The 27,559-nt window shown below is 37.2% G+C and overlaps 1 protein-coding gene across 4 annotated transcripts in view; it reads left to right on the top strand.

Annotated features, from left to right (window-relative positions):
- LOC149534774 (uncharacterized) overlaps positions 1-27,559 on the top strand; it is a 154,531-nt gene that overhangs the window by 45,190 nt on the left and 81,782 nt on the right. For all 4 annotated transcript variants that reach the window (XM_089803536.1, XM_089803534.1, XM_089803537.1 and 1 more), the window contains 8 exons: positions 19,038-19,139; positions 19,477-19,620; positions 19,757-19,851; positions 19,937-20,066; positions 20,224-20,328; positions 22,264-22,370; positions 22,452-22,503; positions 24,183-24,272. In XM_089803536.1, coding sequence (XP_089659662.1) covers positions 19,038-19,139; positions 19,477-19,620; positions 19,757-19,851; positions 19,937-20,066; positions 20,224-20,328; positions 22,264-22,370; positions 22,452-22,503; positions 24,183-24,272 — 825 coding nt within the window. The remainder of the gene's footprint in view (positions 1-19,037; positions 19,140-19,476; positions 19,621-19,756; positions 19,852-19,936; positions 20,067-20,223; positions 20,329-22,263; positions 22,371-22,451; positions 22,504-24,182; positions 24,273-27,559) is intronic.

Below are 27,559 nucleotides of genomic sequence, written 5' to 3'. Positions count from 1 at the left end.
TATCATAATCTTCTCTCAGTAAATCTCCATCATCTTCTAGTTGATCGGGAATATCAAGGCCTCTCCATTTGATATCGCTTATCATGTTCACCGACAATCTTGAGAAAGCTAGCTTTCTCACATGAGTCATCCTTGGCATTGGCCCAAAAGTCTTCTATAGTGGGAACATGTTTAAATGTATTTCCGTGAGATACCTTGATAAGACCATTAGGATCAAATCCTTGCCTTGCTCTGTACCATCCTAGATGATACCATTTTAATTCCTTCGCAGTTGCAAAGGCAACGCGATTGGGGCAACTCTCATTGCTAATTCCGAATGAGAAGGTAATCCCTGTCTTACCTTCGAGTCTCATTATTTTGTCATAATGCTCAAGTTGCCTAGCCAATTCCATCAAAACTACCTTGTTGGGTGGGTATCTTGGAAGCCTCTTGGGACAAATTGTGCTTCCTGCTACTCTAATGTAGGTGAATTGCGGAAACCGGATGAACCAACTCCCATATTTCTTATTCTACTTCCGATGAAAGTTTCTTAGCAAGTGTCCCTTGTAATACCCTTGCTGTCTTCATGGAAAAGGTGTTACAAAACATTTTGTAATCTTTGTTGTTGTGCAAATGAAGTTGTGGATAGCATTCATGCACCAAATACTGCCCCGACCCACTGCCAATTTCTCCTAAGGCCTTATGTCTCAGACTTTTATACAATCTAGCTATTAGGTAAAATAGATAGGATCCCATGTAGAATTGCTTTTGGTCTTGTACAGTTCTAAGTTGCAACTCTAGATTCTCACTTATGATCCTAGCCCAATCAAATCTTCTTTTCCCTTTTTCAATTTCATCAACAAAGAAGTACATCCAGTTTTCGAATTGCATACCTTGAGCTAGGCCCATGATCTGGCTGAGAAGCACAATGAGATCGCCATATTCTGATCTGAAATTTGCCACTATGAGCCTCGATGATCTGGTTACTCCTTTCTTTCCCTCGTGTAGCCAATCTTGTTTTAGATGCATGAAATAAGCTTTCTGGTTATCCTTAAATGACTTGGCTCCCTGATCCATCATCACCACTATCATGCTCTTGTACTGGGGAATGTTAAATGCTTCTTTGATCGCCTGTCCACCAGTGTTGGCCAACACCCTCTTCCCTTCATAAAAAATCATGGATTTACTGATCAGATCAAACCTGGATGTGCACTCCATAACCAATTCTGGACAAGGCAAGGTAGGAGGAAAAGTTGTTGCGTGTACAATTCCACTTCTATATATCTTCTTTGCCATGGGGGATTGTTCTTTAATCTGTCATTTACTTATATCATATTTACTGTACTGATATTGGTATTGGTTATTCACCTCATTTTCAAGAAGAAAGTTGTTTTAGGCATCATATCCTCTTTGTCTTTCTTAGTGTTTGTTCCCTTAGGGTTTTTGCTTGCACTAACATCTACCATTTTAAACACTTATTTCTGCCCCTTCGTTTTAAGTGATATGGACTACCCTTATCGATCTCCAACCCTCTTTCTATCGATGGATTCTAACTTATTTCTGCCTCGCCAAGTCCTATCACTACACTTATCAATTTATAATCTTCAACCTAGGGGTGAGACTACTAGTTATTTCTGCCTCTTCGTGCCTTAGGATATACTACACTTACATCTCTCAACTTCAACCTAGGGTGGTCTAACTTATTTCTGCCTCTTCAAATGTCCTATCATGGATTCTACCTTTATTAATCTCCAATCTTCAACCTAGGATGGGATGATGAAGTGGTGGATGATGAATGCAAGAAGAACCAAGAGAAACAAAACTAGACAAGAACAAAGGAGCGAAATTCACTTAAGGACCACGTTCAATTCTAAATGAATTGAATTTACCTTTACCAATGGCCGGGTCCTCTTTTGAATTTCGGATCAGATCTAAGAATTTCAAGCCCCTTGCAAATATTGATGCCCTAGTTGGAGAAATCAGAATTCTGTCCTCTTGAAATTGCCCATGCGTGTGCCACAAAAATCAGATTTTATCACTTGTTTTCCTCACCAACAAAAGTCGTCCAACCACTAGGAGAAAAATCTCAGCCTCTTTAGAAGAAATTAGACCTCAATAATAAATCGTTTAAGGCCATAAAAATCAGATATGCCTTAGGGAAGTCACCAAACATGGAAAATTTGGCCCTTGCAACAATTCACTAATCATGGAAAATGTTCTCCTTTGCAAATAAAAATTGCCAAGTTTGGAAGAAGGCTGCCCTAGCAAGGAAAATCGCCAAAAATGAAGTGCAGACCTGCTTGGGTGCTAGAAGAAATTGCCAAGAATGCTGCCTTAGAAAATCGCCAAGAGTTGCTTCTTGAAACAAATCGTCAAAGCCAAGAGAAAACCGCCCAAGCATGGAAGAGGAGGATGGAATGAATGAGAAGGTAAGGGGAAGGAGATCCCTCTTATACCCAATTCACTTGCCTACTCTAGTTGGCCAAGTTGCACCTTCTCTAGCTGACCAACTTGCACCTAGGAGGGGAAAAAAACATTAATTAGTGCACAATCTGGTCCCAATTAAATGATAAGCCAAAAATTAATTTTGCCACAATGAAATTTGCATTTTTAAATTGCCAATTAGACCAAAATTGCAAAAAAAATAAAATAAAGCCTTGAAGATGCTAAATGTTTCCATTTAATGACGATTTAGTAATTAATATATCATTAAAAATCGAATTTGGCAAGCCAAAATTGATTTTTTCAATTTTAAATTACTAATCTCTTTAAATATTTTAAAATCTTCAAGGTGAATTCAACCCATTTAATGCCAATTTTTGCAACTCAAATTCAAAATCGATTTTGCCAAATTTCTTTTTTTAACAAAAAAAAATCATTTCTCTACAATCTAAAATCGATTTTCCAATTTGATTTCACCATCACAAAATTAATTTTTTCACCGAAAAGAATTCAAGATTTTCCAAAAAAACCAGATCTAACAAAATTTCATTTTGAAAATTACTCAAGTTTATACAATTATATCCAAATTTTCAAAATAAAATCGTTTAAGTACAAAATTCACAATTTTATCTTGCCAAGTGTTGTTTTTTGAAATTTGTTCGGCCTAAGGATAAAATTAGTCGTTCTGGAAAATCAAGCTTAAAACTAGGTGAAAAATAAACCTAAACCTTTCTCCCTCTCGGCCTGAAGGTGTCCAAGAAGTAAAATTTTCTAAGACCAAATTTTTTTGAACTTAAAAATTATTGCCAAAGCGACCGAAAAAAGGGGGGTCCCCAAAATTTTGGGGCGACGGTGTGAGAACCTCACAACACTATGCAGAGGTTGAATGATCTTGTCTTTGTTCATTACAACCTTCGTCTTAGGATCAGACAGATTTTGTGCCTTGACTCCTCTCCGATCATTTTGGAGGAGATTGATCCAGAATTAGAGTGGCTCACTGAGGCTGTGGATCTAGTCTTCACTGAGGAAGACCATGAGTGGGTTGACCAGGTGGATAGAGAGGTTGAGGCTGTGGCCAGAGCAAAGGAGGCAGCTAGAGCACGTTTAGGCACTGGTAGACGCACATGCGCACGTACAAACACAGGCCGTAGTGATTTTGTTCGTGAGCTCATCTTACATGTGGGGGCTATGGCTCGGTAGTCCTCTAGGACCTACCTTAGACGCCTTTGTACAAGGTAGATTGGATACTCAAAGGCTAAGGTTGAGGTTGCGACCGAGCTTGAGGATGATGATGAGGCTTGAGCTAGAGCCTTGTTTTTTCATTTTGTTTACAGATATTGATAGATATACGTTTCATGGATCTTCATTTTAGATTCTTACATACATTTATGATTTGATGTCTTATGGATCTTCATCTTATTGTTTGCAACTTTACATACATTCTATGATTTGAATCTTTATGATCATATGATTTCTCATAACTTACTATGCGATGGATTTATCATTTATGTTCCATGTTTATGTATGTGTTAACTTCTATTTGATGATGTTATATTGTGTCTAAGTTATATTCAATGAAGGGTACATGAAATAAGTTTTAAATTGTTAAAATCTTTAAATTTAAAAGGTTTTTTTAAGTTTGTCAATTCATAGCTGATTCGATTCCGATTCATGACCAATTCACGATTCAATTTGACCTTGCCAATTCTAATCTGATTTTGATTCTCGTTACTTTGATATATAGACAAAGCCACCACCTCATAGACCAATAACAAAATATGAAAGAAACCATGGACCAATCGGAAAAAAGGCCATTATGTCACCTCATCATCTTAACCTGCAAGGCAAAGCACCACTTGTAAATAATTGTAAAATGTAAATGATAATTACAATAAGATTTATAAAATCATCACAAACTTGTCATTTTAATTTCCAATAAACATAATATAATGGGGTTAATGCAAATTGGATTGGAAAATATTTAATTTATTACCATTTATGATTTATTTTCCATTATTTTAATTTCCCATTTATTAAAATCGATGTCATATTGATAATTTCAATGCAACAATGGATGAATTAATTAATTCATTTTTGAAATCAATTCGTATTTCGCAAAGTCAAGTTAAATTTAATCTCTAGCAAATTCAAAACCCACCATTAGCAAAGTCGAGGCAAATTTTGATTTCATCGCGATTTAAAACCATTTATATATTTTTCCTTCAATATTTATCGCTTTCTTTGTCAATAATTTATTTCTTTTAAATTTTTTAGGTGTTATTAATGTCTTTGAAATTCGATCTTGTTACACAATCTCCAATATGTTTTAAAATTTCAAAGCATCTTATTAAACTCAAGCAGAGGTAGGGTGGTTTGAAATTGAGATTGCTTATTAATTTTGGAGTGGAAACTACTACTCACTTAGGCAAAACCATCAAACGCTAAGTGGAGACCACTACACACTTAGGCAAAAGCATTAAACATAAAGTGGAAACCACTAGGGACTTAGGCAAAACCTCTATGCATGAAGTGGAAATCACTCATGACGTAGGCAAAATTACACATTTTCTTGGTGGAAATCAAGAGTGACTTAGGCAAGGTGCAAGCACTGTGCATGTAGCGTGCAATAGTCACCATACACTTGGGCAAGTACATGTAGTGGGCAAAAGTCACCATGCACTTGGGCAAGTAGATATATTTTTGGCTCAATTCTTTTTTATGAATTTCAGTTTTTTTTTTTGGATTATTATTATTATTTTATTTATTTATTTATTTTTTTAAGCCAAATTTATCAAATTTCAGATTTTCCACATGGCTAAATTTTTCGCTTTTTCCCCATTTTTGACACTTAGCCAAAATTTTCCAATTTTTATTTTTCAACTCAACTTTTAGAAGGTTTGTAAAGTTCTTGAATCGTTGCTAAAATTTTCCTACTCCATACACTTAGAACAAAAGAGGGGGTCCCCATTTACAATCGGGTGATGGTGTGAAAACCTCACAACACTTAGTTGATTGTTCTGTTAATATTGCAACATAGCTCTCACTGCATATATTACTTTGCACCTGCAAATCTTGACAAAGTGCAGCACCTTTCAAATGTGAGTTTCGCATCATAGTATACTTATTGCTAAGAAATAGTCAGATAGGCATGCAAAGTTGGTGCTTTAGCCAGATGAATGAATGCTTTGAGTGCACTTCAGTCATCCTTTCGGGAAAATATATTGTTGGTGCATTCTATTGAGACCTTGTCTGGTTTTAAGTCATGTGGGTGCAAGATTGCTCACTTACTGCCATTGCAAAAGCCACTTGGGCACACACTTATGAGATTTGAACCAGATTCAAGTTGCTAAGAGGAATTTTTATAATGGGCAGGCCCTGATTGGCATACAACCTCAGTATTTCAGCCAGGCAGAAAGGGTTTAAGGGCATTTTCACTGTGTGCTGCTGAAAAGGGTGGCTGGTTGGAACTTTATAATGGAAGAGCCAGGTTAGGTACGTTTTTCTGCTACCTCTAGCTAAGTGGGATTTTATAATGGTTTTGTCATCATAGAAGTGAGCTTGTCTTTCATGAGACAGGACATTGTTTAAGTATTATTATGATTGGAGATCTATGCAGAGAAAGTTATCAATGTTACCAACCTTTCTATCCTTAGCAAAAATTCTTATGACAAACTAATCCGATAATTGCTTGCAGAGGCTTAGGTGGAATTAGCCAATTAGTTTGTGTGCTCCTCAAAGATTCATATGACTTAAGCCCAAAAGTGGGAATTTGAGTGGAGTTTGACACTTATGTCAGCACTTCATGATTTTGGCAGAAATACTTCCATCTTGGTTAAGCCAAAGGGAAAACAACCTTCGTTGGAAATATTCATGATATAAACCTGTCATGTCCTCATTGGAGATCAACAATGACAAAGACAATTAGCCTTGCCATTTTTCAACATTCATTGCCATCTATCATGAGCTAATATGCTATTGCTTGTTCTATCATTCCTTTCTTGTCTGCCACCCTTGGTATTTCATCATCATTTACTTCTTATATTGGCAAGCATCATTACCTTACAAAAGAATTAGTCAAAGAAAAAATTATGACAAGGTGACCTTGAAAACAGACTATGAAGACAACAAATTGACTTGACTAACAATTTTTGATGATGTGACATGATGACAAAAGGGAGAGAAAGCAGTAGGAAAGTTGAGTTTTCGATGGATAACAACAAACTGCCTATCATCTTCACTTGCAATTAATTTTTTATGTTTCCAGTATAATATTATTCCCTGCCTGTATAGGCGAGACTAATGTTTTCGCCTCGCTTAAGACAATTAATCGTGCTTTGTAAACCATGCCAGTAGAAATATTTAATTGTTATTCTATAGTTTGTGCCATTTTAATTTTTTATATCAATTTCATAGCATATTTTTTATTTATGCCATTGGTCAGTTTGGATTTTTGTCGGGATTTTTTACATTTTTCAATTAAAGAAATTGAAAATTTCTTTTTAACCAATGACAAATAAGAATTTTTCCAAAATGTCTTATGTTTTTTAAAAGTACTCATTGCGATTACGATTGTAAATTTATAAATAAGCAAATCATTATTCAATTAAATCTTAAGTTTTAGGTTATTTATTGAATTTTTAAATTTAATTTTCAGTGTATTTAAATAAATATATATTTAATTTTAATATTTACAAAATTATTTTAAAATTTAAATAAGTTATTCATCCAAAATATTTGTGTATTGATAAAATATTTTTTAATTTGGAAATTATATTTTAATTTATTATTTGAAAATAAATATAATATTTTTTATAATAAATAGTTAAAAAAATTATAGATGTATAAATTATGTTCTTAAAAACTATTTAATGGCAAAAATTTATCGTTTAAAATTTAAAATTGTATGTAATAAATACAATTGTTTGAGACTAAAGTTTAAGTAAATAAAATAATTCTATATTTGTCACTATATATTTTGAATATTGAAACAATCAACACAATTAAAACATGCTTTAAAATTCATATAATATTAATATATTAAATATTGATTTTGTGTTCTCTAATGGAGTTTACCTTTATATTTATTGATAGTATATTTTTATTGTAATGAAAAACAATCAGGAAAAGACATGGTCTGATCCAAGGGTAGTAACAAGGAAGGGTACTACTATCCCAAAATACAGAAATACACTAGTTTCAAACCCGAAAAGTCAAAAGACTACATATCAACATTTTTACTACCCTTAGAATGAGACCTAAGGACCATATCAAAGGACTCCTTAACATGTTTTCTATTTTTCTTCCCTTCCACTGTCTGCCATCCATCCTCGACCCTAGCAGTCAAATTTATTCAGTCTTGAGATGTTCCTACATGAGGTATCTCCTCATCACAAAACTTTTTTATGGATTTGTCTTTTGCTGGGCTGACATTCTCACTACATGATTTGACTAATGTGCATTTGTCCTCAGGTAAAACTTTGTCTTGGGATATTCAGGGCTGGTACTTTTCCTTTGCTTCAGGAGTAATTGCCCATTTCTATATGGAGACACTGCTCCACGCGCATCTGTAATAAAATTATTCGTCTCTTGCATCTTGTTTCCATGCTACTGATGGCCTGTCAGTACCAGCTCTACCGGATCAACAACCTGAGAGAAACTCTTTTGTCTCTCAATATTTTTCTAAATTGTATAATCATTTTGAGAAGCATCCTTCCACCTACAGGTTGGTTTGTTCACTCCATATTTGGCACACTTAGCAGCCATACATGACCAACTTGAAAAAATCTTCTACATCTAAATGGGATTCCTCCATAATCAAGAGACTGCAACCGCACCATTTTGAAGAATTAATTGATACTTATATGGGAAGCCGATTAGAGATGTCCATCTCTACCAGAGTGTGTGCAAAGGAGGAGGGAAGGAGGTTAGAAGATCCTCCATGCACCATTATAAAATTTCCTAAGGAATTTCCAATAACAACAAGGCACAAATATAACCAAAGATCTAGTGGAAGATTTTTAGCCTTACCCACAAAGGAATACAGTAAAAAACTTAGGAAGTAGGACAAAAATCAAGGTGCCAGGGCTTGAGCGTTAAAACAGATTTATCGTCCTAGTTCCAAACCTGCTCACACAAAAGCTTGTTTATGTCATGAGTGGTTTCAAAGATGACAATAATGAAACCCCTTGTCATGGGGTAAATCTAGACATACCCAGTAATAATGGGTTCCTTGTTGGAGGAGATCCAAGAATGCAAAGCATGCAGAATTGGCCAAAATCCATTAAAATGACCAATTAGTCCTAATTCAGAAAAAACAGTTACGTTATGCAACATTTTAGCTTCCTCCTCACCCTCTAACTTTATTGAGGTAGGCACTGTTGTGGGCTGCAAAACCCTCATATCCTCTTTACTTGTAACCACAAACTCAGCAGGAAGAGAGCTTCCCTTTGCCTTTTGAGGGGAGACACAACCATCAAATCTGGACCTACAAGATCCAATCCCTTCGCCATTCAATGACATGACATCCACCGACACCTGTAACCCACTCCGTAGCGCTCCACCCTAATGAGGAGAAGAGTCCCCAGGTAAAAACTTACAACCCTCTTGCATTCGGACATGCAAAAAATTGTTTCCATGTGTCATCTTCTTTGTAACATTAGAAAATGAAGCATTGCCTTCTGAAAAACCGAAGCACCATTTCTCACAGGTTCGTGGTAACCATTATGACTCGAACTGGAGTTCATGCGTAGAATCAGAATCATTAGCCTAATACTACGCATCATGACTCGCCTTCACACAAACTCGGTTATTCACTCACCCTTGAAGTTTGCTATTTTTTATTTTAATAGCAGTTTTAATCAATAATTGAATCTTAGGTAGTTAATGGAATAAGTTTTAAATCATAAATCTATAGTAAATATATAATATTAAATCTTCTTAAAGAATATATTTTGTATTGGTCCCACTTGATTAATAAGAGTCATTTAATTAGAAAAGAAGATATGTGAAAATAGTTTCACACACATCATGATCCTTTCATATGATGTAGTAAGAACCAAACCATCCCTAGTTCCATCTAGCCTCAGAGAAATAAATGATTCTACTATGCTTAACATAAAAAAATTTGTTAGCAAAGGTAAAAAAATCTTCTTGCTGTGTAGGAACAACATTAGTATCTTAACAAATAATCTCAAGTGATCAAGTGGAATTATAATGAACTTTCCAACTAATGATATCAACAAATAACCAAATCTTATAAATATATGACAATATCTAATAATTAGATCCTTCAAGGAATTCATTATGAGATTGGCCATGACTATAATTAAGTATAACAATAAATTATGTTTCAATGAAGAAGTTTCTTGTAATGTCTCAAGTCAGATACTAATGCAGATCCAATTCATAATATTCCAAAAATAGTTGTTATTTGAATAACAACATTGTTTACCGTATAGGGTAAGAAGTTTAACACATGTATAACACGATTCAATTCAGAACAGGTACTTTATTCATGTATGCACTTCCTTATAACAATCCCATTACAATGACTACAATGATCTATCGATGCTTCCAAAGTCCATCTCGGATGTGTACATATACCTTTTCGAAGGGGTGACTAAAGCGTCACGCGCCCGTTCGGATACTACTCTACCCATCAGCTACATTGTACATTTACCGACAACATCATCCCCCCCAAAAGAAAGGTCGTCTCCGGACGACAATACAACAAAATTTCATTAACAAATTACACCAATGCATAAGTACTAGACAGAGGGATGCATCCTAGGCGTAGTGGCTGTCCGCGTCCGCAACTTGTTCACCTCTGCCCCTAGCTTGTAGACCTGTTCTTTTCTGATCTTCAACTCTGCTTCCGCTTCCAACTGGAGCTCTAGGGCTGATTGCATCATCTCTCCGACTTCTCCCAATTCCTTCTCCTTTTTTGCTGCCATCTTTTCTTTTTCCATTAATAGGGCTGCACTCTCGGATTGCCAGGCCGCCTTCTTAGATTCCCAGGTTGCCCTTTCTGAGGCTAACTTGACAGCTGACTCCTCCGGAGCTCTCTCAGCTGCTACCTGATCCGCTTGACTCCTTCGAAGAGTTTACTACATCTCCCTGTGTAACTTCGCTATCTCCTGAATTAGTCTCTCAATCCGACTCTCCATCTCAGGTTCCTTCGTCATGGACCAGTCCTGCCGCATCTCTGTGGTCTCCACATCGGGCCATCCCCTCTCTTGAAAACAAACTGTAAAGGCAGCTGGGCATCCCGTCCGCATGAAGGATATGACTCCCTCCAGCGCCTTCCCTACTGACTCCAACACTTGCATCTTTGTCGAATCTATAACCTGGCGAGCCCGAGATGCTAGAGCTGCAACATCATCAAGAAAAACTGCCTCTGTCATCGTTGTCTCTCGCGCTAATGGGCGTTCCTGCTGTGTACCCATAGCCTTCTCCATTGCATCCGCCATACGCTCAACAACGCTATGCGGTACTCCCTCACTCTGTGCCTGCGCAACCTCCTGTAGTGGGTTCTCTGAAATTGCTTCTCGCGTGGGTGTTGGCAAGGGTGTCTGCAAGTATGTCACTCGAGGTGCTAGAGTTCGGTGGATCTTTGTACTCAGAAAAGCACTCACCCTCTGGGTTCGGTCCTCTCTCTCGCTATCCTGCTCAGGTGATGCTAACAGTGCCGTGTCTACTGTGACCACCACATTAGATCCTACTACATCCAGTAGGACACCTGATGCCCCCAACTCCTCGCCTGTGAATACCTCCAACACCCCTGTCTCTGTGTCTATCTCCATCTCCATGTCAGGTACCATAGTCTCTCCTATATCTGGTAGAGTCTCACGAGCCGGCTCTCTCGGTGCCTCCGGAGCTACTATCTCCGTCGGTGCTGAGTGTGACTTTGCTACAGCTTGTGTCTCTACGGTGGGTTGCGTCGTAGCTGAAACTGGCATCATCACTACTGGCTGTCTGATCTGTCCAAACCCTGGGATACCATGTATACCTACAGGAACCAAGTGTGTCGTAGTCGAAAGCACAGGCCGTGGAAATCTCAAGGGCATAGCCGTAATCACTTCTACCTCTTCGTCATCCTCCTCTTCCCCTTCAGACCCATTCTCCTCTGAAGATGTCTCTTCTTTGCTGCTATTTGTGTCACCACCATCCGGCCTTGGTTGCTTCTATCCTACGATTTTGGTGCCGAGAGTATCCAAGTGCTTCCACTGCATTATAGGTGGTTCGCTAGGCGCAAGTGGTCCCGGTTTTGCCTCTAGTGCCTCATTCGGCATCATCCGCGTTGTCGCATCCAAAAACAGACCAAAAGCATAATGTGACATATAGAACGTTTTGTGGTGTAATGTCATAAACTCTGACATCCACTCGGCCAATAATGCTGCCCAATCATAAACTCTTCTGTGCAAGATTCCGTTCATCATGGCTACGTGGGGAAAAGAGATATCTAAAGTGCGGCTCGAACCTGTGAGACGACTTTTAACTATGTCCATCAAACAACGCCAATGCCCCTCTTGGATATTAGATTTCTTTAGTCCTTTGCCTTTGGACGTGTCTGAAAGAGCCTCCTGTTTTACCTGCGATAGGTCTCCGCACACAAGCTGTATCAACTTCATCTTCACTTCATGGCTTAAATTTTTCGGCTTGCTTTCTATTTTTCTTCCACCCTGAGCATGACCAGGTATGCCAAATACTCGTGTAAAATCCGCCGGTCTAAATGATACTGTTAATTTGCAACCAAGATATTCGAATCTACTGCTTTTGGAGAACCTGTCATATGTTTCAATCATAATGCGCAAAAACCCTTCATAGTCTTTGATGCAAAATACTGGCATTTGCACTACCCATTCCACTTGTGCTCTTTGGATACTAGCCTTTACTTGGTGGTTGTTCGGAGTCCGGCCACCATTTTCGGCACTCTGCACCATTTAACCCTTCAAATGTGATACTCTATACTGTAGGAAGTTCTCTCGGCTGATTCGTTTTCTTTGCTTTCTTCTTACTTGCACTAGCGCTACTGGACCCTACATAAGTCCCTCTTGCTACACGAATTCTAGATGGTAGTGTCTTCGCGTTCTTGTTCATGGTAGTGTCTTCGTCTAATTTTCTCTTCCAAGCCCTCTTTCTTGCTGATTGCATAATTGTCACTCTTTTGTCGTTTGTGAATAAATCTTAAACCGTTCTGGCAGTTACCTCCCGTACAACTTTTCCTAATCTCCTTTCTTGTCCTCACTTCCGAACTGTACGACTTCTTCAAATTCTGTGAACAATTTCTATGGTACGACTTGACTGGATTCAGCCTTCCAGGTGATGGTTCCTCACTTTCGAACTGTACGGCTTATTTGTTTGTCAACAATTTAACTCTTCCTTCCTCTGGCTATACGGTCAATGCAATTCTTCTCCTTATGACTCCCCACGCTGTACGAACCACCTTCATCCCTGTCGTGCACCGTACGGCCTCCTCCTTTTTCCTTTGTATGCTCCTTGCTTTCCTGTCCCTACTTTGATTTTGTGCCCTTCTTGGCAATTGCCTTTCACCATGGGTTCCTTTCCTTGTCTGAGAGACTTACAACATATGCCGTATGAATTTTTTCTTTTCTTTTTTTGAACAGTTTTCAACTCTGCTCTCCGTACGGTATTGAGACGAAAATTTGTGTGCTTAAGACCGTACAGTCTTTTCCCTTTGCATTCCTTCTTATTTCCTCATGCACCTTGTACGACTCTGTATTTTTTCTTTACCCAGGTTGGTTTTATATGTCTCCATCACTGTGCAATGTTGGCTCTATTTGCTGGTTGTACGGTGATACTGTACGATGTTTTTGGATGCTCCTTGCTGGCCGTACAGTGCCTTGTCCGTACGGTCTTCTGATTTGTTACCGTGCGCTATTCCCTTGCTTCTGTTCTTGTCCGTACAAACATCAATGATTCTTTGGGTTCGACTTGCCTTGGTCTTCCTATATCCTTTGCTATTCCACCGTATGGTATGGTCATTCTATCTTCTGTACGGTCTTGCTGGCCCCTCACCAAAGCTTCGAGGCTGTATGGTCATTTGGCCCGTACGGTCATGCTTTTGTTCCTATTTAATATTTAATTTAATTTAACACATGTTCTTTTTTGGGCCGTATGGTCATCTAACTAAGTCATACGGTCATTTAATTGCCTCCATTTTTCTTTTTTTTAAGGCCGTATGGTCTTTTCCTCTTCTTTTTTTATTAATTTGCTTCTCTTCTATATAATCTCTGCCAAGGCCGTACGACAGACTTATGCTCCCGATTACTTAAAAAATTTACCTCTTAATGCATTCAATTTATCACTTCACACTTTTACAATTTATCACTTGACATTGCAAACTATATTCGACTTTAATATTATATATACATTATTTACATTATTTACAAACATCTTTTCTTCGTTCAATTATTTGCCCGTGGAGGATCCTTCCTTTCCTTGTATATTTTCAACTTTGATCCATTTATGACATCTGGTATTTCTTTCCCGTCTTGTGTCCACAATTTAATTGCTCCGTTATATCCAACTTCCCATATCTTGTATGGTCGAACCCATTTAATTTTAAATTTTCCAGGCCTTATTTCATTTCGTCCATTATACTTGAGTACCAATTGACTAGGTTGAAAGTTGTTCAATTTTAGGTGCTTGTCGTGCCACGCCTTCCTCCTTGCTTGTTTAACTTCGATGGCCCACTACGCCTGCAACTGCCACTCATCGAGTTTGTTCAGATTGTACAGTCTCTCTCGTAAGCTCTCCATGTTGCCTAATTTATTCTCGATTGCTATCCTTAAACTTGGTACCATGAACTCTGTCGGCACCATTGCCTCCTGTCCATACATTAGCTGGAACGGGGTACCTGTAGTTACTTTATATGAGGTACGGTATGCCCATAAGGCAAATGGTAACTTCTCTTCCCAATCTTCTCCCTCAACTGCACAGGACTTATAAATCACTCCCACCAGGATTTTGTTCGTTGCTTCTGCCTATCCATTAGCCCTTGGGTAGTACGGGCTCGATAATGAATGGTAAATTTTGAAATCAGTAGTGAGCACTCCGATAACGTGGTTAACAAAATGTCCTCCATGATCACTTGTCAACTGGAGTGGGATCCCGTACCTTGTAATAATTTGTTCATATAAAAATCTTGTTGTGTTGACTGCAGAATTGTCTGGTAATGCACGTGCCTCCACCTATTTAGTTAAGTACTTTGTCGCTACCATGATGTATCGGCACCTTGTTTTACTCACTTTCAGCGGTCCAATAAAATCCAGTCCTCGCCTCTCAAAAAGTTCCTGTGCGTGCGAGTGATTCAGAGGTATAAAATCTCTCTTCAGTGGTTTCCCGGCCCTTTGGCATGTATCACATGCAACGACCCACTCCCTGGCATCGTTGTATACTGTCGGCCACCATAGCCCTGCCAAAAGTATATTGCGCGTAGTAGTATCCGGTCCTATGTGTCCTCTCGTCAGGCCTTTGTGTGCTTCCTTCAGTACTTTCGAAATTTCCTCTTCGAGGACGCACCGTCTTAGAATCTGATCCGGTCCCATTTTATACAATAGTCCATTGATTAACTTAAATGTCCGGCTTCTCAGCACCAATTTACGTCTTTCGTTTGGTGGCATGTCGCTTGGAAACTGTCCTGTCGATAGATATTCTCCAATGCATGTGTACTAGGCTGGTAGTATTGTAACCTGAAAAATTTGTGCATTTGGAAAATCATCATTAACTCCTTTAGGTGGCTCCCCCGATTTTATTCTCGATTGGTGATCTGCACTCACATGACTCTTCCCTGGCCGTACCACGATCTTAAATGTGAGTTCCTGTAATAATAACAACCATCGGCTTATTCTTCCTTGAATAATCGGCTTATTGACCAAGTATAGAAATGCCTGATGATCTACGTAGAATACAAATGGAGTAGCCAACAAGTAGTGTCGAAATCTCTGTACTGCATATACCATCCCCAATGCCTCTCGCTCCGTGGTACTATAATTTGTCTCCGTCTTCGACAACAATCTGCTTGCAAAGTACACTGGATGGTCCAACCCGTGGTCACCCATCTGCACTAGTGTTGCTCTAATGGCATAATTTGAGGCATCTACATGGACATGAAATTCTTTATCCCAATTTGGATAAGCCAAAACTGGAGCTGTAGCCAACCTTGTCTTCAATCCCTCCAAGGCTTCATTTTTCTCAGTCTCCCATCTGTAAGGTTCACCCTTGCAGGTGAGTTTGTCCAGCGGATAAGCTAATTTTGCATAGTTTTTAATAAACCTTCGGTAATAACTGATGCGCCCCAAAAATGACTTCACTTTTGACACATCTGTCGAGGGTGGCATCTCTAAGATAACGCGGATCTTGTCTGGATCCATCTTCAATCCCTCTTTACAAACTATATGTCCGAGCAGCTTCCCTTGTGGCACCATGAACTTGCACTTCTTCGGGTTCAATGCTAATCTTGCTCGCCTACACCTCTCCATACACTCTCCTAACGCCGTTATGTGTTTGTCTTCTGTGCTAAAAATTGACCAGTCATCTAAAAATGCCTTAAAATTTCCAACAGACATCTTATCAAATATACACAGGATAATCCTTTGGAAGGTCGTTGGAGCATTACATAATCCGAACAGCATCCTGTTGTATGCATATACTCCATCCTCGACGATAAATGTCGTTTTTAATTTGTCCTCCTCAGCGATGGATATCTGATTATACCTAGAGAATCTGTCCATGAATGAGTAAATTTCATGCCTCGCCACTTCCTCCAAAATACTATCTGTAAACGGTATTGGGAACGGGTCTTTAATTGTTACGGCATTTAGGAATTGAAAATCCACACATATTCTTATCTGTGTCATATCCTTTTTCAAGGATATCACATTCAGTGATACCCATTCACTTGTCTGGACTTTAAAAATGACACCTGCCTCCAACATCCTATCAATCTCTTCTGTGACCCGCGCTGTATAGTTTTTGTTCATTTGGTATGGTCGCTTCCATACTGGTACCGCGCCTTCGATTAGTGGTATTCAATGGACACATAGTTCTGGTGGTACTCCCTTTAAGTCCTTATACGTCCAAGCAAAAACATCTTTGTACTCCATGAACATTCTGAATGCTGCCGCCTTCAATACTGGGTTCCAATCGTCTCCTACAAGAATGTTCTTCGGATTTTCCTCATCACCCAAGTTCATTGTTTTCACTGTCAGCTCTTCATACTTTATTGGCTTATCTTTACTGAACATATGGGCAGGTGTCTTATCCACTTGCGCTTCTCCCTCCTTTAGTTCACTGTACTCTTTTGGAAACTCATGGCTTTCTTTTCCTTCCTCCACACTCAAAATGTTGCAGCTCGGAAAGACCTCATAATCTTCCATTTTCCAGTGTAGCAATCCGTTTACTGAATCTAGGTCGTCATCAGTTGACCCTCCTAACCTCAGCACCCCTTCATCATCGGGTTCCATCCTTTTTTTCCCTTAGTCGTCATTCTCGCCTTCACCTTCTGAGTCCGACGATGCTGCTGTTTCTCCTACCATTTGTATATGCAAATCGATTATAAATCTCCTACCTCCTTTCTCCATGGACAGGGTGTTTCTTTTCCAATCATGTTTTACCTTAGCTTGCACTAGCCACCCCCGTCCCAGGATGGCATCGTACCCTCTTCTCTTTAGTGGAATGACTACGAAATCCAGTAAAAATGGTTGTGTCCCAATTGTTACCGGCTGTGCCATCAATGTTCCCAAGGGTTTTATCCCATGTTGATCTGTTGTAAGTAACTGAAATGTGGGTGGCCATAGTGTTGGTTGTCCAAGTTTTTTCCAGATATCTTCCGTTAGCACTTTCACTCTCGATCCTCCATCTACTATTGTATCCGTTAGCACCGTACCCAGAATGCCCATCTCCACCACTGCTGGGTGTCTACCTGTCATAAGTGCTAGTAACATCGGGTCTGTTGCTGCTGCCATGGTTGTTTCCTTACTATCCTTTGCTTCCTCCGTCACTCTTGGGGACGGTGTCATATTTATAATAGTCGTACGCAACTGTGGCATGGTGAGAAGATCATTTAATTTAATTGGCACTTCTGTTTGCATTATCTGTTTTACCATGTTTTGTTCTGCCAAGTTTCTCTTCGGAGTTTCAGCAGTGTCTTTTACTTGTGACTTCTCCGCTTTCATCTGCTTCTCTATCTCTGTTCGGGCTTTTTGTAAACTCTCCTTCTCTTCTTCCACATTCGGATATTTTGCCTTCTTTCCCTGCTCCCACGTGATCACCAACACGTTCTCATTACTTGTTTCAATACTTAATAAATTTACGCTTTGCTTTGGACATTTTGAATCTTCATGGTCCCTTGGACCACACCATTTGCACAGTAGTTGCGGCGCCTCCTTCGTAGTACAGTCCCTCGCAAAGTGACCCCAAAGATTACATGCCCGACACTGTATCATCGGCCGTCCACTTGCATCATATTGTATTCTACTCTGGTCTCCATTGTTATTGTTATTGTTTCCACCCCTTCCGCGTCTATTATTATTTCGATAGCCACCTGAAGTTGCGTCATTGCCCGTGTTATTGCTATTGTTACGATGCTTCCTGCGTTAGTAACACCTGCTCGTGTCCTTTTGCTTTCAAGTTAAATGGGCACTCTTTCAAGGAATGCCTCGCCACCTGGCAGATGTCACAAAATTGCTTCTTCGGGCATGAACCCTTCGTATGGCCGTCCTCGCAATCTGTGCACCACAGTTTTCCTTTTATTGTATCCGGATTCTTAACATTCACTTAGATCTTAGATAATGTCAACTAGTAATGTGTGACAAGCCTTTCAAGACTTCATTTGTAGAATTTGAATATGAATTCTCGAGGAATTGAAAAAAAGGAAGAATGTGAGGCAAAATTTGGAGAGTTGAGTCATGACATGTTTACCATTATTTCATGCATAGTCTTTGTTTCACTTATATTTCTCCTTATCTTTATCACAGATCTCATCCTTTGTTTGAGGATACAATGAACAATTTTGCTAACTATAATTGAGTAACACAGTTGCCACTAAGAAAAAAAACCTTAATACAATGAATCATAATATTGTCATTAGCTCATGCAAATACTTCCTATAGAATAATTGATCCACCTTACTGAACAAACTTTCGACCTTTGCAAGTCTCTAATTTTTGCATAAGGCAGGAACTCTAGCTCTAACACAGCTCTTGTTTATTATACTAATTTTTTTCTCTAAATTGTCTACTCTTTTCCTCTTTTGAGGTTAGTATTTGATGTATTCTTTCAGCTTCCATTATTGTTATTTTCTAGTTTCACAATGTGTGCTTCGTGTACTTATAATATACATGTCCTACTATATACCTCTATACATTGATGACTTGTCATTCTTGAAGTTCTACTGCTCAGAAACTTGTGTATGCTTGGATCTGAAATAGGGTTATCCCATTCATTAATGGGTTTGGCAATGTCCACGTCGAGTTGCAGTTACTTTCTACTCTAGTATTATAATGTGATTTCTTTCTGCTTTCCGTGTTATTTTCACGAAGTTCACATGGATGATTTATTTCCAGAATGAGGCATAAGAATATTTTGTTTTGCAGCTTCTGAATGACTTCCCAAAAGACTTGGTATCACTAAAAAGGGCTCAGGTTCTTTGCTTTTACATTGGCCGACCAGATCTTTCTCTACAGCTTGTTGAACAGGTGTTTTCATCTATCTCATCAAATCTTCTCTGATCTTAGTGGAACAGGTGTTTTCTGTTTCATTCTTAGTGGGCTTAAACTAGTCTGATCTAAACTATATGTTGTGGATACGGATAGATTCACTTCTTAAGTTATGCTGGCAAAGGTGGATGATTCAGTTTCAACCTGATGACATGAGTGTCAAAAATTAATTTAGGAAATGTTTTTTCTCTTTTTATTATTCTTTTTATTACTTTCCTGAATAAAAAATTGACAGTTCAATAAATTTTTTTTTTCTCTTCACTTTAAGTCTTTAAGTAATTTTTTAGTAATTCGTAAGTTTTCCTTTCTAAGACAGGTTTTTCCAGAAATTCAAGATGAAAACTACGTATATGGAATGCTTTCATTTCCTTTATTGGAGGTTGGGAGAATGGGAGATGCAGAATTGGCAGCAAGGAAAGGCTTGGCAATTAACAGTGATGACCCATGGTCTCAGCATGCGGTGGGTACCTTGCCATAGGAATCACACATCTGGTTTCATTCCTTCCAGGATAAATGATTTTTCTTAAAAGTTTATACAGAAGTTCATACTTCTTCCTCTCACCTAAGTTCTTGATCCTTATTTGTTCCTGGTACAGTTATGCCATGTGTTTCAACATGAATGCCGTTTTAATGATGCTGTCCATTTTATGGAAGAATGTGCTGATTCATGGAATGCTTGCTGTTCATTCATGTAAACTCCCTAATCTTCCTCCGTTCATGATATTGTTGGTTTGGAATTAGGTTTCTTCATTCCTTGACATACAACTGCATTTCAGGTACACTCATAACTGGTGGCATCTAGCATTGTGTTACTTGGAAGGTCATGCACATTTAAGTAAAATACTTGATATATATGACTCTTATATCTGGGCTGCCTTGCAACAAGAGAATGTTAACTCTCCTCAGGTTGGATCATGTTAAGCCTTATATACTCTTCTGGAATTAAGTGTCCAAGTTAGTTCATCAAAAACTGGCTTTTTAAAATGTTTTTGATAACCTGAGAAAATTAGAGGAACTTGATCTCATATAGTCATCTTCAACTGGCTGTTTTTTGGGGTTTCAGGTTTACTTGAATGCTCTAGGTTTGCTCCTGCGCATTCATGTTCGTGGAAATTCTACTGATATCCATGATAGGATGAGAGATCTTGTGGTTTGCCTTATGGATCAAGTATGTAACCAAAACCAAAGGTGGTCCATCTTATACAAAATAAATTCAACAATAACATATGCGACTGGTTATTACAAATTTACACACATTATGCTTTTAGATTTAATGCCACAATTTGTTAATGAGACCAAATAAGTATTCGCAGCTTAATAAAGCCTTTGGATAGAACTATGTAACAATATTTTCCCTCTATGTTAAGGATCTCGTTCTTTGAACTTCCTAGTGATGGTTCATGGAGTGTGATCCACTACTTTGAGGCGAAATATTCTTACACAATTTATCCAAAAGCTTTTGGATAAAATTGCATGTCTAGAACGCTGATTCTGTGAGCTTTACTAAGTTGACTTAAGGAAGGAGATTTAAATTATGTTTATGGGTATAAATGCTTTGTTCATTCATCATTTTAACATAAACAACATAAGAGGGCATATGAATTGTTTATAGGCTGATTCAATGAGCTTCACTATTCTTACTCAAGTATGGAGAGTAAAGGGTATTACCATATATAAATAAATCAACATTTAGAATTTAAAACCTTCACTAGTTTCTAAATACATTCTTTATATTCAAGAGAAGAACTCTGCATCTCTTTAGAAAATTAATTGCATATCTATAACGGAACTGTTATTCACGTATTTATTTTTCATTCTGTTCTTCAAGAAAAGCAAACTAGTTTTTTTCAAATACTGCTGACGGAACTATTAGTCACATATTTATTTTTCATCCTGTTCTTCAAGCAAAGAAAACTTGTTTTTTTCAAATACTGCTTAATATATCATTCTCTTGAGGTAGTATATTAGCTTTACTTTTTCTGCATTTAATGCCCCTCAAAAAGATTTCGAGTAGTATTAATTTAACCTATCTGGTACAAATTCCTGAGGTGGAATGACCTTCCATCTGTTATTACATTTTACTTGGAAGCTCTATCAGGAAACCCGAAATTGGTCTATTAATCTTGCATGATGATAGCAGACACAAGGTGCAGTGATATATTATTGGGTTTGTTCTCTCTTCTATTTTGTTGTTTCAATCATCTACTTGCGTAATTTCATTTTATGGCTTCATAATGCAATGAAGCTTTCCTTTTTCACTATTTTGAAAGTTGAAGATACAGCAATACATATCAGTTATACAAGAAATATGACATGTTAGAAATTGTATTGGTGAATTAAGATTGGAACATCTAGCCTAGCTATGACCGTTGATGTGGACTCAAATACTAAAATTACATATCATCTATGCAATTTATAGGTATAATAACTGAACAAGTTGATGTGGACTCAAATACTAAAATTACATATCATCTATGCAATTTATAGGTATAATAACTGAACAAGTTCCTGGCAGGAAGATTCATAATGCTGATTCACAGTTTTACAAAATTACCTTTAGCTTTTCTTGATTTCTGTTCTGTCAGTCATAAATGACCTTATGGGCAACAATACAATGATTCATTAACCAAATGGTTACTTCCTAGGTGTTTTTAAATTGTATTTTTGAATTCTGATTGCAATTAATGATTAGGCATTAGGAATTCTTGCATTTGTAATGCATGCTTAATTGTTGTCATAAAAAATCCATATATAATACAATGCCCTAGTTGAGGAAAATGTTAGATTTAGCAGAAGTATGCTTGCTGAGAAGGAAAAACAGTGTTGTTCTTCACATTTTCTTATGAATGCTTCTTTACGTTTAAAATGCTATCTTAAACACAATCTTGTCTTATGTGTCTAGTGTTTCTCATACAAAAAACATAATATTATTTTTCACAGTTCTGTTACAATGCTTCTTTTAGTTGAAAATGTGATCTTTGACACAATCTTATGTTATGTGCCTAGTGTTTCATATACGATTATTTTAATTGTAGTATATATGTGCGTTTGTAGTTTCCATACTTATTTACAACTTTATAACTGCAAGTTATGATTTCTACAGTCTTCATGGCATCAAGAATGGCTCCTAGATCTATTAGCAACATGGGCATTTGTATATGCCAACGCATTTTCTCAAGCAGATCAATTACTGGAGGGAATGAAGCGCAGGTGTGCCAAAGTTCTATTGAAGGTCAATTAATATTTTTTCTTTTGTTTGAGATGATTTACTGGGATTATAATTGTATCCAGGGTCAATGCAATGCAAGGAAAGAGAAGGGAAAGTATGCAAAGAGTATTGCTGGTCTGTGTCCTTATATCCTTGTGTATTTAATATCATATACAAGTAAAAAATATATAACATCCCGGGATAGAAAAAGTTATTGTGGTTTTGTATATCATTCTTTTGCACATTTAAGTTGGTCTTGTACAGTATGTCTATCATTCTTTTGTGCATTTAAAAGTTGGTCTTGTACAGTATGTCTGGCCCACAAAGGTCTCTTCTTGTCAAATGAAACATCACTTGGTCCAATGGTGGAATCTATAGGATCAATTGAATCAATATGGTCTTCTAATTCAGGAGTCTCACTTTGAATCTCAGTAGGGGAATCAGGGGCAGCAATATCCATATCTTGAGAAGTCTCTTGATAATCTCTATCAATTTCCATACTAGTCCCTTTAGATCTTTTGAAAGCTACACCTCCAGATGAAACATCTCTGCTGATTTCAATCTGTTTTTGTCCTAGAATGTAGACCCTGTAGGTTTTTGAGGACTCACTATAACCAACAAAAATTTCCTTCAAGGTTCTAACATAGACCTTTTAAAGTACGTGAATGTAAACTAGACAGCCAAAATTTTTGAAATGACTATTTTCTGATTTGATACCTGTAAATGCTTCTTTAGTATTCATATTGTCTAAAATTTGATGTGGACTACGATTATGGACATAAACAGTTGTTCTGCAAGCTTCTGCCCAAGGAAAGGTTTATAGACTTTGACCATGGATCATAGCTTTCACTAGAAAAAGGCAAAAAGGACTGCATATTACAAATACTCAAATTCATAAATGGGTGATGGCAAAATGATGATAAGATTGTCTTCAATGAATCCAAGAATCCTTCCTTTCGTAGCTCTCTAAATTGTCCCTATGAATTTTTTCCCCTCCAAGAGTATTTAAAAATAATCTTTAATATTAGCTTTCAAAACACTTTTTAGTTTAATTATAATAATATCATTAGTTGACCTTATAAATTATAAATTATTGGGCCCAACTTAAAATGATATTGTGATCATGTTGTTTGCTTTATCTTTTAACCTCTGGGAAATAGGAATAGGCTAGAGGCTTTCAACTTGTCTCTAACTCCAAAAGGAGAGCGTGCCACTCAATTATAAATTTTATACTTTTGACCCAATTCTGTAATTTTGATACATAGTTTTTTTTTTCTTGCAGTATCTCAGACAAGGAAAATAGCAATTGAAGAAATTCTTAATTTTTTTTTTTATTAAATACCCATTCCAAAAATTTGTTTTTGTAAAAAGTTCTGAGTTCGAAATATTTATGTGCATAGGAAATACTGATCCAGTTACCATTGTCGTTGTCTACAACAGCTAACTAGAAGCAGTTGTTTGTCAATAAAACAAAGACATTCAACATCATGGTTACTAGATATGACTAAATTTTGCTCATTGACTTGAATATAAAATTGTGTTAATATTAATTTCATTGCAAAAAATAGAATTTTTCCAATTTGGAGAAATATGAAATTGTATGAACAACTCAGCTACTGAAATAGTGTTTCTTGACAGGAAATATCCTCTATCTTGAAGGTCAAAATTTCCAAAGAAAATTTCTTGAAATGCAACGACAATATAACTATCTATAATTACAATTTACCTTTACTGGGTTCATTTGCAAAATGCTTTATCTATATGTAAAAAGTGGATTGTGTCTAATAGTAACTGTCTTTCAATTGTTTTTTCAGCTTGCAGAAGCTTTATATCAATATGGGAAAAGTGACTACACCCAAGCATATGACACACTCGGACCAAATTTCAACATACTTGAGTACAAGGTCCTTAATATGGTCTAATCAAATGTTTTCATTTACATTCTATCGATGTTCGGAATAACTGCATTAGAACAGGGTCAAATGTGAATAAAGAGAAGGTTAAAGAAGTCACAAATGTAACTATAAAATGGAACTTGCAGGTAATGAAGTCAAGTTATAGTGTTAGGCATAAATCAGCATATAGCTGAGGACATCTGTTTTGAGTGTTGCGTTTACATGATGTAACAATAGGGAATTGCTATACAAATCCCTCTCTTGAAAGAATGAGGAAAGCCACTTCCAAGGTTCCTCGTGGTCTTGGTACAAACTCAATTGCAGATAAATGTGATGTTCACGAGAAGGCCTTTTCCGATTGTTGATTCGAAAAAGATGGAAACAATGATAATGATAGCAGTTTTTGTATTTTTTGAGATTTTAAGACTAACATGCACGCAAATTTCTCAATGTAATCTAAAGATTAAATTCTATAATGATTTTCTAAATCTTTATTCTAAAAAAATATCAAAAGATGAGGGTGATAGGAGATTTTAAGCAATTTCTTGAAATAAAATTCTAATGGACATCAACCATTAATTATTCAACTCGCATGTTAAATGTCTGATAGATAGAGAGGAACCCACAAAATATGAATTGGAAGAACTTACAACTCATTTCTAACAGATGCAATCACCAATGCAAACTTAATAAATTGGAAAATTTGTTGAAAATCATCAAATTGTGAAGCCATCCATTCATGTGCACACACAACACAAATTTATCCTCAAGCTCAAATAAGAATATCTTCTCCAAACATTCCTCATGACAAGTAGATTCATTCATAGCTGATACCAAATTATCATATCACAAGAACAATCACATAAGAAACACAGTTGGCTCTTGAATCTTGAAAATAAAATCTCAAAACTCACATAAATGACAGCTAAACACACCATGAATGCAACACCAATTGTATGTTAGCTTTTGATGCAAATGAATGAATGCATGATTTTGATATTGTCTGCAAGGCCAAAGCAGCCTATGAGACCCACAAGACAAAAGACAAGCACACCCCCAAGAAAAGGGTGTGAGAACATTAAGCCTTTTGAAGATTCTTCTCTAAGACTGCTTTTTGACAACGAATGTTGATCACTAAATTTGCTATCTTGTCCAGCTGTGTTTCCTCAAAAAGAGTACCTAAATTGCATGTTTCTAGCATATCCCCATAGTTGGAGCGGATGTCATTGAAAGCTTGGCATTCCATGAGAAAGTGTCACTCAGTGTCCACCACTCCCATGTTGCAAAATAGACATTTTTTCCTCCCACTCTTCCCTGGGTATCATCCATGGACTTGTTTCACATCTTAAATGGTGAGAGCTCGTCCGAAGTTGTGTTATGAGCATTTGAGCTTTCCATTTGATATTTGCTCCTCTGTATGCTTTCTCTTCATGGTCTTGCATTGGGTTAAATTCTTTGATATGATAGTCTTTTTTGAGGCCATTTTGTTTTGACCATATGCAATTTCTTAATTTTTCCTTCATGAACTTTTTATTCAAGCATTGTTATTTGGACATTCATGCATACTAACATTCCATTTTTCCATCCATTTAACATTTTTCTTCATCTACATGTTCTTTCTTTTGTCCAAGGCTTTCTTCCATGATCGACCTTGGCCAACGATGATTTTCTTTGGGCTTTCTTTAAATAGCATAATAACTAAATCATTGTCGAGGTCTCTAAAGGGAAGATGCCTATTTCCACCTATAGGATCTCATAGGGGACTGTTGTTTTAATTTTGAGACTGTTGATGGTTAAATGCTTTTGGATTCTTTCTACTTGTCTCCATCTCCGATCAAACATGGTGTTGCCCCAAATCTCACAACCATAAAGGATCACCAGTGTAACCAACAAACCAAAGAGCATCTTTTTTGTTTTCAATCCCATAATTCCACATTCCTGCATCTGTGTTGTAAAGAATATATTGTTTTCCATCCTCCATGAATTATTTTTGTTCTACATGTTTCCCAATTGAGTTTGTTGTTGAAGTCAATTCCAAGGTATTTGTACTCATCCTAGTGGGCTGCCATTGAGAAGGAAAGTGTTTTGCTGCCTCTCGTTTCTTGTCAAAGAGAAAATCATCACTTTTGGTTTTGCTAGTGTGCACTTGCATCCTAACCACATAATATAATGTCTCAAGCCCCTTCAAGTATTCCCTCAGACCATCTACTATTTTTGCGATTAAAATGAGGTCATCAGCATAAAAAAGTAGCTTAATCACATATTTGGGTAGCTGAACCCTATTGCCATTGTTCTTTTCTAAACATTCTTCTAATTTATCAATGTATAACCCAAACAAGGTTGGTGAGAGGGGGCATTCCTATCTGACACCTATATCACTGCCAAAGCTCTTTTACATCCCTTTTGTAGTTCTTATTTTAACCATGAGCTGTATTAGCATGAATGCTGATGGTATTCCTTTCGGAGAGTATCCTAAGCATTGGGGAAATTGTTTATGATTGACATGTTACATTCATGACTGTGTTTGTCATTGATGTCAACATAGTAGTACTTTTGTAATGACCGACAGAGTAGCAAACATAGAAAGAGGTCGTACGGACTGATTATTGAAGATTAGGTTAAGCGTGGTTAATGACATGTTTTACATTGTGTCTTGATGACGTGGTTAAGTGCACATGAAGAAAGTCTAAGACATGCAGAAGATATGTTCGATTTACAGAAGACAATTTATACATAGAGTACCTAAGAAGCAGTTTTTGATGTTTAGATTGTATCTCCTAAAAGAGATAGAATTGTGATATGCATAGTTATGTAGTGACATTAGATAGCCTGATGATGACGTCAGTGAGTGTGCAAGGTTTGAGGTCGCACGTGTGAGAAGTTGTAAAGACTGTGAGCCGATAGTGATTTGTAATTGCAAAAAGATGTAAAGTAATTGTAATATCTTAATATGGTCCTATTATAATTTATTGAGAAAGCCTCAAGGTTGACTCAAGGAATTGTTTCAAGGACATGGTATAAAGGAAGGATATTTTCCTTGTTTGGTAATATGCATGAAGTGTGAGTTTGATAAGTGATATGCGAAGTATTTGGTAAATGCGAGTAAGCAATCCAAGGGATTATTGGATGCGAAGTTGCTGATCTGGTATCAAGATCAGGAGAGAAGTTCGGTTGATAGCACAGAGAAAGAGGAAGTACAATTATAGTTCATTTCTATTATTTTGCAAGGAATAATACATAGATTAGTTGGACAATGAATTTAGTGGTCATGCCTCTGAAGCTGTCTGGACAATGGG

This window comes from Cupressus sempervirens, chromosome 10 (assembly GCF_028749045.1).
Source record: "Cupressus sempervirens isolate cs-2001-9-10 chromosome 10, ASM2874904v1, whole genome shotgun sequence".
Lineage (NCBI taxonomy): Eukaryota > Viridiplantae > Streptophyta > Pinopsida > Cupressales > Cupressaceae > Cupressus > Cupressus sempervirens.
Note: the sequence above shows the minus strand (reverse complement) of the source record. Positions and strands in the feature narration are given on the sequence as shown.